The sequence below is a fragment of the Panthera tigris genome, chromosome A2, assembly GCF_018350195.1.
Source record: "Panthera tigris isolate Pti1 chromosome A2, P.tigris_Pti1_mat1.1, whole genome shotgun sequence".
Classification (NCBI taxonomy): Eukaryota; Metazoa; Chordata; class Mammalia; order Carnivora; family Felidae; genus Panthera; species Panthera tigris.
The window spans coordinates 21,117,360-21,131,341 of NC_056661.1; the positions used below are offsets into that span (position 1 = coordinate 21,117,360).

Below are 13,982 nucleotides of genomic sequence, written 5' to 3' on the forward strand. Positions count from 1 at the left end.
TGACAGAAAGAGAGAGTGGGCATGAGTGGGGGAGAAGGACGGGGGGGGGGGGGGGGAGGGGGGGGGGGAGGGGGAGGGGGGGGAGGGGGGAGGGGGAGGGGGAGGGAGAGGGAGAGGGAGAGGGAGAGGGAGAGGGAGAGACAGAGGGAGAGAGAGAGAGAGAGATTCCCAAGCAGGCTCCATGCTCAGTGCAGATCTTGATGCGGGGCTTGATCCTATGACCCTGGGATCATGACCTGAGCTGAAAAGCTGAAATCAAGAGTTGGATGCTCGACAGACTGAGCCACCCAGGTGCCCCATGTTGATTTTTTCTAAAGGTTTTATAGAAGTTCTTCATATGTGAAGGAAATTTGATCTTTATGTATTACATACATTGCAAGTACTTTCCTAAAAGTTGTCATTTATCTTTGTTTCTGCCTGTTTTGGTTATGCGAACATTTTCAACTTTTACATAGTCCAATTTATCCCTGTTTTTCTGTATGGGTTCTAGGTTTATGTCAAAGGTTATCAAAATTTCTTTCCCATCATTTCTTTTGGTATCTTTGCTGTTTCACTTTATGTTCATTTAAACCTGTAATTCATCTGGATATTTATTCTGAAGTTGATGTGAGGGATGAATACAAGTTTATTTTTTCCAAATGTCTATGCTCTTTCCAAATACCACTTAACAGAAAAATCCAGCTTTTCCCCCTTACCTGGGATGTCACCTTTATCATAAGTTAGTTTATATTTGATTCTACTGCTAAACTTTCTATTCTGTTCAAAGAATCTGTGTATTTATATCATATAAATAATTTTAATATCTGATCAGGACAGACCCTCACCCCCTATTATACTTTTCATATTTTCCTGATTTTTGTTTCTCTTTGAGATTTTTTTTTTAAGTTTATTTATTTGGGAGGTGGGGCAGAGAGAGAAAGAATTCCAAGCATGCTTTGCACCATCAGTGTGGAGCCGGAAATAGGGCTTGACCTGAGCCAAAATCAAGAGTCAATGCTTAACCAACTGAGCCACCCAGGCACCCCATTATTTTAAACATCAGTTTATTTAAGTCCCAAAGTCCTCACAAGAAAATTCCCATTGGTACATATACTGGAACCACATTAAAGATTAACTTAGGGAGAATGAACATCTCTATGATGTTGAGACTTCTCATTCAAGTACACGGTATGCTTTTCAATTTGTTCAAGCACTCCCTTTTAAATGCATTAAAAGCAGCATTTAAAAACTTTATACAGATGTGGCATGTATCTTGTTAAATTTATCCCAACATGTTTTATCTTTTTATTATTATTCAATCTCTTAAGGCAGTTGCTTTGTTATCCATGTTATACTCAATCTTATCTTCCTTCTAATTTTTTTAAACTATTTTTTTTCCCAAATGTTTATTTTTGAGACAGAGAGAGATGGAGCATGAGTTGGGGAGGGGCAGAGAGAGAGGGAGACAGAATCCGAAGCAGGCTCCAGGCTCTGAGCTGTCAGCACAGAGCCGGAGGCAGGGCTCGAACCCACAGACCGTGAGATCATGACCTGAGCTGAAGTCGGACGCCTAACCAACTGAACCACCCAGGTGCCCCTAATTTAATATTTTTATGTTTATTTTTGAGAGAGAGAAAGACAGAGCGTGAGCAGGGGAGGGGAGGAGAAAGGAGACACAGATCCAAAGCAGGCTCCAGGCTCTGAGCTGTCAGTACAGATCCTGACGCGGGGTTCAAACTCATGGACTGTGAGATCATGACCTGAGCTGAAGTCAGACACTTAACCAAATGAGCCACCCAGGTATACCACATTTTTTCTTCTTCTAAATGTTAACTTATTTTGAAAGAGAGAGTGTGAAGGGGAGGGCAGAGAGAGACGAAGAGAGAGAGAATCCCAAGCAGGTTCTGGACTGTCAGTGCAGAGCCCCATGTGGGGCTCGATCTCACAACTGTGAGATCATGACCTGAACAGAAATCAAGAGTCAGATGCTTAACCAACTGAGCCACCTGTGAACCCCCCATCTTCTCCTATTATGGAGTAATTCCTAGTTGATCCTCCTGAATTATCACCTCACTGTAGATCTTGTTTCTTACTTTTAATTGTGCTGGCTAGTACCTCCACAACGCAGTTAAATAACAATGATAAGAACACCCTGATTTTGCTCTTGACTTTAACAGGAGTGTTCATAGCTAATAACTTATTAACCATTTACATGCAAAATAGCTAAAACATGGAAAAACAGGTCAGAAACATTTTAGAAGCTGAAAATAGCTATAATTATTATCACTGCCTCTGACTTACAGCACTTGACTTACACAATCCAAAGCCTTTTCAATTCAGAGGAGGCATAGTTACCATTTTCCATATTTCACAGAAAGAAAAAGAGAGATTTGGAAAAGGTAAGAATTGTGCTCATAGCTAAAGAGTAAAATTGACTGGTAGCCCTGGAATGGATGTGGTCTCTCTGTGCCCTGACCTGGGCTTCCTCCCAGGCCTTCAGAAGACATGGAAAAGATAAAAGCTTAGAAAGCTTCATTAAAAAAAATTTTTTTAAATGTTTTATTTTATATTTCAGAGAGAGAGAGAAAGAGAATGAGCAAGGGAGGGACAGAGAGAGATGGAGACACAGAATCCAAAGCAGGCTCCAGGCTCCAAGCTGCCAGCACAGAGCCCAACATGGGGCTCAAACTACTGAACCGCGAGATCATGACCTGAGCCGAAGTCGGACTCTCAACCGACTGAGCCACCCAGGTGCCCCAGGAAGCTTCATTTAACAAAGCATACAAAACTGATAAAAGCCTGCTGGATTCTGACTGGAACTATAATGAATTAGATAGATCGATATGGGAGAAAATGACTTCTTTTAATACTGAACTTTTGGGGCACCCAGGGTGGCTCAGTGGGTTAAGCGTTTGACTTTGGCTCAGGTCATGATACCATGGTTCGTGAGTTCAAGCCCTGCGTCGGGCTCTGTGCTGAAAGCTTGGAGCCTGCTTTGGATTCTGTGTCTCCCCCCTCTCTGCTCCTTCCCTGTTCATGCCTGGTCTGTCTCAAAAATAAATAAACATTATAAAAATAATTTATAATACTGAACTTACAGCTATACACATGATGAATCACTTCATTAATTTAGGTCTTTTTTGATTTCATTCAATCATTTCCTCAGAGGGGTGTGTGTGTAGAAGTCTTATACATCTTTTGTAAAATTTTTTAATTTTTTTAATGTTTGAGAGTGAGAGAGCGCAAATGGGAGAGGGGCAGAAAGAGAGGGAGACTATATCCATAGTCTTATACAACTTTTTAAAATATTTATTCCTAGGTATGTAACATAAATGGTGTATTTTTAAACTTCAACTTTCTGTTCATTGACCACAAATAAAAGTATAGATAATCTTGGTATTTTCATTTATTAATTCTAAATGTTTGAGAGAGAGAGACTGCACATGAGTGGGAGAGGGGCAGAAAGGGAGAGAGAACCCGAAGCAGATCATGACCTGAGCCAAAAGCAAGAGTCGGATGTTTAATCAACTGAGCCACCCAGGCACCTCTCATTTATTAATTCTAATAGTTTATCCAAATACCTTTTCAATTTTCTATGTACCTAACAATCTCTTTGCAAAACCTGATTCTTTTAATTTTTCCTTTCTAATCTTTAAAAACCTTTTAATTTTCTTACCTTAGTAAGAACAGTTTTTCAATTAATGCAGCATTAAAAAAAAACCTACTATGAAGAAAACAGAACTGGCAAATAAATTAGGAATTGACATGTTTCAGAAACCCAGGTTCCTGGAAATTTTATGATCCAAGTGCCTAGGCTGGAGGCACTTTCTGTCAGGTGTGGCCATGTTCATTCCTAAAAGCAACTTCTCTGTGGCTGTCTGATTACTATTTAAGTTACTGAAGGCAATGAACAAAAAGCATTAGTTAGCAAAACAGTACTGTCTCCTGAGTGAAATATGCCCATCAGGTCTACATTACAGAAGATGAGAAATGCACAAGCCGGGCTGAAATCCCATTTTGTGACCACTAGATCCATTTCCTTTTGGGGAATGCATCATCTCAAGATGAAGTAACCATACATCTCACTGCTTTCCTGGTATCCTGCCTAATAATACTAGCACCTCTCTTTTCACTCTCAAAAGCGTTCCAAACACCAGTACAGAAGTAGAAGTGAAAAGACCCAGGTTTTAGTTTTGGCCATGTATTGGACAGTAACTTCAATTTTCTGAGAATGACAGCATCTTTAGTATGGGGTCATGGTGAGAAATAAGTGAGAGCCTGGATATGTGGTTTATAAACTACAGAGTGCAACAAATTCTACTAAGCGTCTATAAAAAGGAATTACTCCAAATGATGTTTGGCTGTTTTCCAGAGTTCTAATAATGTCGATTCTGACAGCTTTTGTGGGCTTTTCTCCCATGTTTCTGTGAGGGAATGGCCCTCAAATCTTCCTACTTCACTATTTTCACTGACATCATTTGGAAAACTATTCCAAAAGATGGAGAGTAGCTGGTTTGTAAGTAAGCCGTAGTGTTAACTCTGGGCCGGAAGAAATGCAATAGCTGAAAATAATGACAGTATATGATGCACAGAACTACGTTTGAGCAGCAGAGCGTGTGTGAACACTCAGGATGACTGAATGGAAACCTCAGCACGAGCCCTGCACATTTCTGGATCAGGAACAGTAACATTGCTAGGGTTGAGTCCAAGAGACTAGAAGTCTTTCAACTCCTTCCCCCGAATCCTACCTTATTCTTACACATTCCCCATCCTGCAGCTGCAGGGACTCCTCCAGTGCATATGCTGGCCCACACAGCTGCTCTGCTCACACCCAGACAGGACTTCCCATCTGCTCCAAACTCCATCTGAGCACTGTCTAGTAGACCTACTGTGAGTGTGCACCCAGGCACCTCAGGGGGCTCATTCTCTACCACACCCTCCTGGTCTGCCCCAGCCACCTGGCTTTCTTACTGTTATCTCAACCATGCCCAGCTACTTTGCCTTAAGGGCTTTGCATTTCATGTTTGCTGTGCCTAAAATGAGTAAAATCTCAGACACAGGCACACTTCAGAGATATTGCAGGTTCAGCTCCAGATCACCTCAATAAAGCAAATATCATAATAAAGTGATTGAAATGATTTTCTGGTTTCCATTAAAAGTAATGTTTACATTATACTGTAGTCTATTAGGTGTGCAATAGCATTGAGTCTAAAAAAACAATATATATACTGTAATTAAAAACCACTTTATTGCCACAAAATGCTAACCATCATCTGAGCTTTCAGTGAGTTGTAATCTTTTTTTTTTTTAAGTAAACTCTATGCCCAACATGGGGCTCAAACTCATGACCCCGAGATCAAAAATCACATGCTCTACTGACTGAGCCAGCCAGGTGTCCCCATCTTTTTGGGGATAGAGGGTCTTGCTTCAATGTTGATGGTTGCTGATTGCTCAGGATGGTGTTTGCTAAAGGCTGGGGTAGCGGTGGCAATTTCTTAAAATATGACAACAGTGAAGTTTGCAACATCAGCGGACTCTTCCTTTCACAAATGATTTCTCAGTAGCACGTGATGTGATTTGATAGCATTTTACCCACAAACTTCTTTCAAAATTGGGAGTTAATCCTCTCAAATCCTGCTGATGCATTATCAACTAAGTTTATGTGATATTCACAATCCTTTGTTGTCATTTCAACAACCTTCACAGCGTCTTCACCAGGAGATTCTGCCTCAAGAAGCCACATTCTTTGCTCCTCCATAACAAGCAATTCCTCGTCCATTAAAGTTTTATCATAAGACTGCAGCATCTCAAATATAATAGCAATCAAGTTTGAAATATTGTGAGAGTTACCAAAATGTGACACAGGAACGTGAAATGAGCAAATGCTGCTGGGAAAATGGCGCCAACAGACTTGCTCCACACAGGGTTGCTGCAAACCTTCATTCTGTAACAAACCTAGCATCTGGGAAGGGCAATAAAGCAAAGCGCACTAAAATGAAGCATGCCTGTATTTGGGTGGTTTTCTCCCTAACTGCCTTCAGGGCTCTATTCACGTCACCCATCAGAAATGCTTTTGGTGACCACATTACCTACAAGACCTCCCCTCAACATTTTGCTCTATCCTCTTCCTCTGCCTTATTCTCATTCAGAGCTCTAATTACTATCTGATGTTCTATAGATTTAATTTTAATTTACTTACTGACTCTGGTCTGTTTACTGCTGTATACCTAGCACCTAGAGCAGTGCCTAACACAGGAGAAGTATTCAGTCAACTGTAGCAGAATCAATGTGATTAAATGAAAAGGCAGAAATACGTACCCAGAATACATGTCATGGGGCAGGTTTCTTCCAGATTACTCAGAAACACTTCTTTTTTGTAGAACATTTTTGTGGGCTCATGTTCTGTCTCTTCTGGGTGAATGAAGATAGGGCCATAAAAATACGCAGCTCCATCTCGGACCCATACCTTTTCAATTCTTGGGGGAAAAACGGAGAAATTCCATTAAAATGAATTGACAGGTTTCATTCTTGAAGGATTAATCTACCAAAAATTCTGCTAGCCAAAAACCTAATGATATTTACTATTTAAAAAAAATAAAAATTTGAGAGAGAATGAGCGCGAGTCAGGGAGGGGCAGGGGAAGAGGGCGAGAGAATCTTAAGCAGGCTCCACACCCAGTACGGAGCCCGACATGGGGTCCATCTCACGACTGTGAGATCATGACCTGAGCTGAAATCAAGAGTGGGATGCTTAACCCACTGAGCCACCCAGGCGCCTCGATGATATTTACTATTTTAGAGAAGTTTCACTGACTATTTTGATAAAAAGACAATTTCTTTGATGTTTCGCCCTCTTTGAGCACAGGAGAAGATACTCAGAAAGAGAAACAAACATTTGGCTACTTATCTAAGGGGAAAACAATTTTTTTTTTTTAATGTTTATTTATTTTTGAGACGGAGAGAGACAGAGCATGAACGGGGGAGGGTCAGAGAGAGAGGGAGACACAGAATCTGAAACAGGCTCCAGACTCTGAGCCGTCAGCACAGAGCCCGACGCGGGGCTCGAACTCATGGACCGTGAGATCATGACCTGAGCCGAAGTCGGACGCTTAACCGACTGAGCCACCCAGGTGCCCCAGGGGAAAACAATTTTAACACAATACTAAGGCATATCTCCCAGGTGTTTTCCCTGAGATGCTCATGGTGAAACAAAACTAAGCATCTGTCATTGGACTTGTCAGCCAAATACACACGCAAACCATCGATATTTGGGGTCAGCTCACATGAATGGCAGATATTCCTGTAAGGCAATGGTTGGTTCATGACTTTTGAGTGCCAAGAAATAAGAGCCCTTCACCCCTTGAGAATCCGACCAAAGCCAGATACTATCTCCCTAGAAAAAAATAAAAATTCACATGTGACTGCTATGTACTAGGTACTGTATCATTCCTCACAACCACCCCACCAGCTTGGTATTATGGTCTCCAATGTCTTGTGGTTCCTAACAAGAAGCAGTATCCTCATCTCAGTTACTGTTAACTCTACCTTCCAGTTCCTCAAGACAAGAGACAGAAGTTACCCTTGACTCCTTTCTCTCTCTCAGACCACACATCTCATTTATCAGAAATCCTATTAACTCAACCTTTAAAAAAAAATTTTTTTTTTAACGTTTATTTATTTTTGAGACAGAGAGAGACAGAGCATGAACAGGGGAAGGGCAGAGAGAGAGGGAGACACAGAATCAGAAGCAGGCTCCAGGCTCTGAGCCATCAGCCCAGAGCCCGACGCGGGGCTCGAACTCACGGACCGTGAGATCGTGACCTGAGCTGAAGTCGGACGCTTAACCGACTGAGCCACCCAGGCGCCCTAACTCAACCTTTTAAAACAGGGTCTGACTACTGGTGAGCCATCATCGTTTGCTGCCTGGATTACTGCAACAGCCAGCCTTCTAGCAGATCTCCTTGCTTCTCTTTGATCCTTTAAGTCTATTCTCAACAACTAGTAGTCAGAGCAATCTTGCTAAGAACTAATTCAGCTGTCACACTGATGCTTAAAAGAATCCAATGGTACTCTTTTTAATTCAGTGAAAGCCCAAGTGCCTACATCGGTCTTTGAGGTCCACAAGGGTTGCACTGTATGCCGTGGCCCTCATCTCCTATCTAACTCAACATGCTGCTTACTCCCCCTGTAACAAACTCTCCTGATTTGACAGGCCAGGAACGCTTCTCTCTCAGGTCTTTATCTTGGCTGTTCTCACTTCCCGGAAAGCTTTCCCCCCGGATATTCACATAACTCACTCAGTTTCTTCGTTGACTCAACTATTAACTCTCAGTGAGGCCTATATACATCACCCTACTTAAACTTTTGCACTTCCTCACTATGACCACGGCATTCCTGAGTGTTCTCATACTCTTATTTTTTCATGACCTAATGTACCTTACACTTTACTTTTTCATGATGTTTATTTACTGTTTGTCTTCCCACTGGAACGAAGATCCCGGGCACTAAGAATGTTTGTTTTATTCACTAATGTAGCTTCAGAGCCTGGCAAATAGGTTTGTAATAAATGATTACTGAATGAGGAAAAAATGGAATGAGGAAACTGAAGCTCAGGGAAGTAAATCATTTGCCTAAGGACATGAAGCTAGCAGGGCTGGACTTACACCAGGATCTCTTGGAACCAACTACTACTCTTAACCACTATCCTCTACTGCCCAATTCTGTACCTGACTCCGTCACTGCTATTTTATGCCATGCAAACACTCTTCCATCCATTTACTTGTTCAACCAATATCTGAGCCCTTACTATGTTTCATGAACTGTATGCTTGAAGCAGGGAAGACAAAGGTGAGCAAAAAGACAGGGACCCTACTGTCAGGGCATTTGCAGTCTGGTATGGCAACCTGACAGTAAAATAACATGACAAGTGCTCTGAGAATACAAGGACACCTAATCCAGTCTGGAGGGTACAGGAGAAGCTTCCTTAAGGAAGTGTCATCTTAAATTGAAGCTAAAGAGAGTTCATCATGTGAGGTGGGCAGAGAGATTTCTGGGTTGAGAATTGAGTAAATGGTAAGAGAAGAAAAAAAAGTTCACAAGAGGAATTTAAAGAAGCATGGCTAGAGACGAAAGCAGGGCAAGGGTGTTCAAGGAAGCTGGGGAAGTTAACAGGATTGCGGGGTGTGGGGGGGTTGATGATGACGTGTGTCTTCATCCTCAAGAGTGATGAATTTCCACTTGCTCCAAATCTCTCCGACCAAACTGCATCTTCGCTGCTTCAGTAACACTCACCTGCCCACACGTGGGCGCACCAAGCCATGGGACTTGATGAACACACAGTCACCAACCTTCAGCCACATGTCATTGTAACGGAGCTGCTCAAAGTAGTGGCAACCTGGCTCACCGTTTGACATTTCCACAGGGACATCTTCTTTCTCCTGTGGTAAAGGAAACTGGTTGAAGAGAGGCAGCTCACAATCAAGGAGTAGACAGAGAAGGTAAGAAAGGAAAATTGACTTTCCTTCATATTAACTTAGAAGAAAAAAATAACCATAAACATAAGTTTTGATGAAGATCAGAAACCAAAAGATTAGGGCACTGAAACCAAACTAAGTCTTCTCAAATAATGCATTTATTTTAAATTTCTAGTTAAGTTTCACAAAATGTTACTCCAAGATGCTTTTATTCCCCTAGTCCAGTGCAAAAAGAGCACCGGAGAGGACTTAGCAGCATTCAGGAGCAGCCTCACTCATGCGTTGCCATGGAGGATAAGGAGCAAATGCTGCATCAGCTTCCTCTTCACCACATTTACTGAGCTCTCAATGTCTTAGCATTAACAGCTGATAGATTTAAAATGATCATTTTGCTTTATTCTAGCATGGAAAGGAATAGTATAGCCTCTGTGATACAAACACATACTCTCAATTTTTAAATAAATTACAAGGTCTGTCACCTACTGGCTACTGTGACATTAGGCAAATTACTTGACCTCTTAGGCCTTAGTTTCCTCATCTGGAAAATGAAGACAGTGTGCCTATTACATGGGATTGTTAGGAAGCTTTAAGGATATTCTCCCCATTAACTACACAGAGCAATGCCTGACTTATGAAAAGCGCTTTAACAAACATTATTATTGTTTTATAGTGTTGGCAGAAAAAGGGAAAAAAAGAAAAACAAGTTCTGATCTGATGCAGATAGTGGGCACAGCACGAGGTGTTGTAAACATATTAATTTCAAAACATATAAAAGCTCCTCGAGGAAACCCCAGAACCCCCAACTTTTCTACTGCACCTCCCTGAGAGTATCTGAAACTTCAAACAAAAATCTCTCTTTCAGAAGGTCCAAACGGTTTGCTTCTTTCTTTACAACTATAAATGTGCAATCTAAATGCTCCTCCTGGAAAACCCTTAAGAATGAGATGTGCTGGATGAGGAACACCTGTAGGAAAGGGAGCTATAAAGTGACCCTTGAGAGTAAGAATAACTTTTTCTTTCAGGAATGGTCTGTTCTGAAGTTCTTTTCTTTTCTTTTTTTTTTCTGTAACGTCATCTTCCCGCCCAATGTGGGGCTTGACCTCACAATCCCAAGACTGAGAGCTGCATGCTCTACCTGCTGAAGGTATTCTTTTAAAAAGTTCCAGGAATGACCTGTTTTGGCCAGGCAGCATTAAAATAGATAGGAGACAAGAACAGGAAAAAAAAAAAAAAGAAAAAAAAAATGTGTGCACAGAGAGGATCCTGGGGACTTATGAATTTTAAGAAAAAATTGCTAACTAACTTGGACGTAAATTAAAAAATTAATTAATTAATTTTAAAAAAAGAAAAAGAAGAAATCTATGTTATTCCCACACTGGCTTCCTTTGGTATTTCTTATTCTTTCGTAATTAACGTCTCTACAATTCCCAGACATATTGGTAAAGTGTAAAAAATATCATGTTCTTTCCCAGGCTCCCTTTCTCTTGTAAAACTGTTAGGACACTGAAATGGACTCAAGGAATTCAATATTTTCCAGTTTTTATGTTAACAATATAAAAGTTTTATCTTTCTTGATTATATAAAAGAAGTACATTCATTGGCAACAAGTCAACATTACAGCATGTAAAACTTAAAAACAATCTTCTGTGATCCAACTCCAGAGATAAGCACCTAGTTTAGCACACAGCAGTATTCCATGCTGTTTTCATTTTCTCATTCATGTATGTAAATATACATTTTTCTTTGTTTTGAATAATGATGGAACTGCATCCCATTCTGCTGCCTGTTAATCATGAACATCCTCCTACCACAGGACTTGGAAAATTTTCCACGTGACATGTATAAACCTACTTCAATGCTTTCACTGGCCGTACAGCTGGCATGCTATGGATGTATGACAACTTACTCAATTCCTATTCATGGCATTTGAGTTTGGCCAAGGGTTTTGCTTTACAGGTAACACTGATGTCACTCCTTGTAGACAACCCTTTGGTGCGCCTGAGTACTGAGTTGGAACACATTCCCTGGCATCAAACTGTAGGGTCAAAGGGAATGCCATGGATGGGAGAGAAGTGTACTGCCCACACTCACATCAGGTGTGCCCAGTATTAGCAGTCTTTAGAACTCCTGACAATCTGCCAGGCATTTAAAAACATTTTACCTTTTTGGCTATCTTCCCTCTTACAAATCATCTATTTGGTCCTTTGCCTATTTTTCTAGTGTAGCTTTTTTCCTAGGTTTCCAAGAGCTCATTTTGTTAAAAATGGCAGTCCTTAGACTCTTTTATTAAACTAATGGATATTTTCCATTGTACACTGATAAAATGCCCCCCCCTCCTTTTATGGATACTGGATTTTATATCATGTATAGAATGGACCCATTCCAAGCTTATACATACATACATACATACATACATACATACATAAAAGAATATAGGTAAATAATAGTAAATATGTTTATGTTAGCAACTAGTACTCTGTTTTTTGTTTTTTATCTTTTTGGAATATCAAGAGAGAATTCAGATGGGTTTTTTCCTTTCTTCTTTTTTTTCTTTTATTTTCAAATGGCTACCAGTTTTTCCAGTATCATTTGATTCCATCCTCTCCTGCTGATTTAAAATCCTACCTTTATATTCTAGATTTTAGTTGTGAAAAGCCTATTCCTTCCACTGACTGGTCCTGAGCTACTATCCCAATTTTTTTAAAATGTTGTTTTATAAAATACAATAGTATCTAGCAGGGCAAAGCACTTTGATTACTTTTCTCCCTTCTTTTCCTGGTAACTAACATGTTGATCCCTTCATAAGAATGCCAGCATAATTCTGTCAGGTTCCAAAAACAAGTCTTTCATGTCCATAGACTGTTTCTCTTCCCATAGATTCCATATATTTCTTTTAAGGTTATTTCTTTTTTATTGTTGTTTGTTTGTTTAGAGAGAGAGAGAGAGAGAGAGACAGAGAGACAGAGAGACAGAGTGGAGTGGGGAGGGGCAGAGAGAGAATCCCAAGCAGGCTTCACGCTGTCAGCACAGAGCCTGATATGGGGCTTGAATTCACAAACCGTGAGATCATGACCCAAGCCGAAATCAAGAGTCAGACACTTACCCAACTGAGCCACCCAGCAGCGCTCCCAAGATTATTTCTTAATGTATCTTGTGGTTAAGATGAATCAGATATTTTCTTCTACATGACTTTCCTAACAGCTGCTAAAGCGTATTCAACATTTTTATCTTACTCTCAAAAGTCTTGTGAATTACTGTTTTGTTTATATAAGAAAGCTATTGACTTGTATATGGACTTTGAAATTCCTATTTGTTGAATTCTTGGTTTTCAAAACTTTAGTTAATTTCTCCCCCATTATCTGCAAAAAAAAGTTTTGCCTCTATTGTCAATATTTTTACTATTTTGTTTGTCTGCATTGGCTACTTTCAGAAAAATATAGATAATAGTAGTAGAGCAAGCACGTTTAGGTGTGAGAAACAAATGTAATTTTAAAAAATCACTTTGAGGAAATATCCATCTAAAGACTTAAGTAAATGAAGACAGTTACTGTACTTTATCAAATAATTTCTCCTTAGATCTATTAATGCAGTGAAATGTTTTACTGAATTTTCCTAATTTTGACCAATCCTTGCATTTGTAGAATGAACTTCCACCTACTTGGTCATATTGTTCTTAAATAACTACTTTGATTTCATTTATAAAAATATATTTTCTCCGAGTATTTTCTGCATTAATATTCATAAGTTAGACTGAACTATAGCTTTTCCGGTTTTATTTTGTCAGGCTTTGAAATCAAGATTATTCTGGTTTTGTAAAATAACTGGGAAGTTTTCTTTGTTTTCTATGCTCTGAAAGAATTTAAACCATAGTATAATTATAGGTCTCTTAAAGGGTTAAAAGAACTCACCTACAGAATTATCTGATCTGAGTACTCTGTGATTAGCTCTCAAGACATTAAAAAAAATTTCTTCTTGTTGTTGTCCACTTACGTGTTACACCTCTTCTTGATGCCACTTTAGTGATTTATATTGTCCTAGGAAATTATTCATTTTATTCAGGATTTCAATTTATTAACAAAATTTACAAGTCTTTAAATTTCTTCCACATTTATATGGCTGAGCTTAATTCTCTTCTTTTTTTTATTAGGAGAGTTGGTCATTTATTTCACTGGACTTGTGAAATGATTAGCACTTGGATTCACTTCTTTCTTTATTATTTGAGAGAGGGAGGGAGAGGGAGAGAGGACGTGAGCGCATGCATGCACGTAAGCCAGCAGAAGAGAGGGGAAGAGGGGGAGAAACCGAATCTCAAGCAGGCTCCGTGCTTAGTGTGGAGCCTGACACGGGGCTCAATCCCATGACCCTGAGACCATGACACGAGCTGAAATCAAGTCAATCGACTGAGCCACCCAGGCGCTCCTATTTAATTTTTTTTTAAAGTAGGCTGCATGCCCAACGGGGGACTTAAACTGATGACCCTGAGATCAAGAGTCTCATGCTCTACTCATTGAACCAGTAGGTGCCCCTGGAT

At 40.1% G+C, this 13,982-nt stretch overlaps 2 protein-coding genes across 17 annotated transcripts in view; one reads left to right on the forward strand and one right to left on the reverse strand.

The window, feature by feature from the left end:
* PBRM1 (polybromo 1) overlaps positions 1–13,982 on the reverse strand; it is a 111,427-nt gene that overhangs the window by 18,893 nt on the left and 78,552 nt on the right. For 15 of the 16 annotated variants that reach the window (XM_042979109.1, XM_042979111.1, XM_042979121.1 and 12 more), the window contains 2 exons: positions 9,270–9,415; positions 6,298–6,455 (listed from right to left, as the gene is read on the reverse strand). In XM_042979109.1, coding sequence (XP_042835043.1) covers positions 6,298–6,455; positions 9,270–9,415 — 304 coding nt within the window. Of the gene's footprint in view, positions 1–6,297; positions 6,456–9,269; positions 9,416–12,523; positions 13,660–13,982 lie in introns of those variants that run through there. The other variant, XM_042979123.1, reaches the window with a different exon arrangement.
* Positions 1–13,982, forward strand: part of GNL3 (G protein nucleolar 3) — a 108,152-nt gene that overhangs the window by 3,791 nt on the left and 90,379 nt on the right. The window lies entirely within an intron of this gene.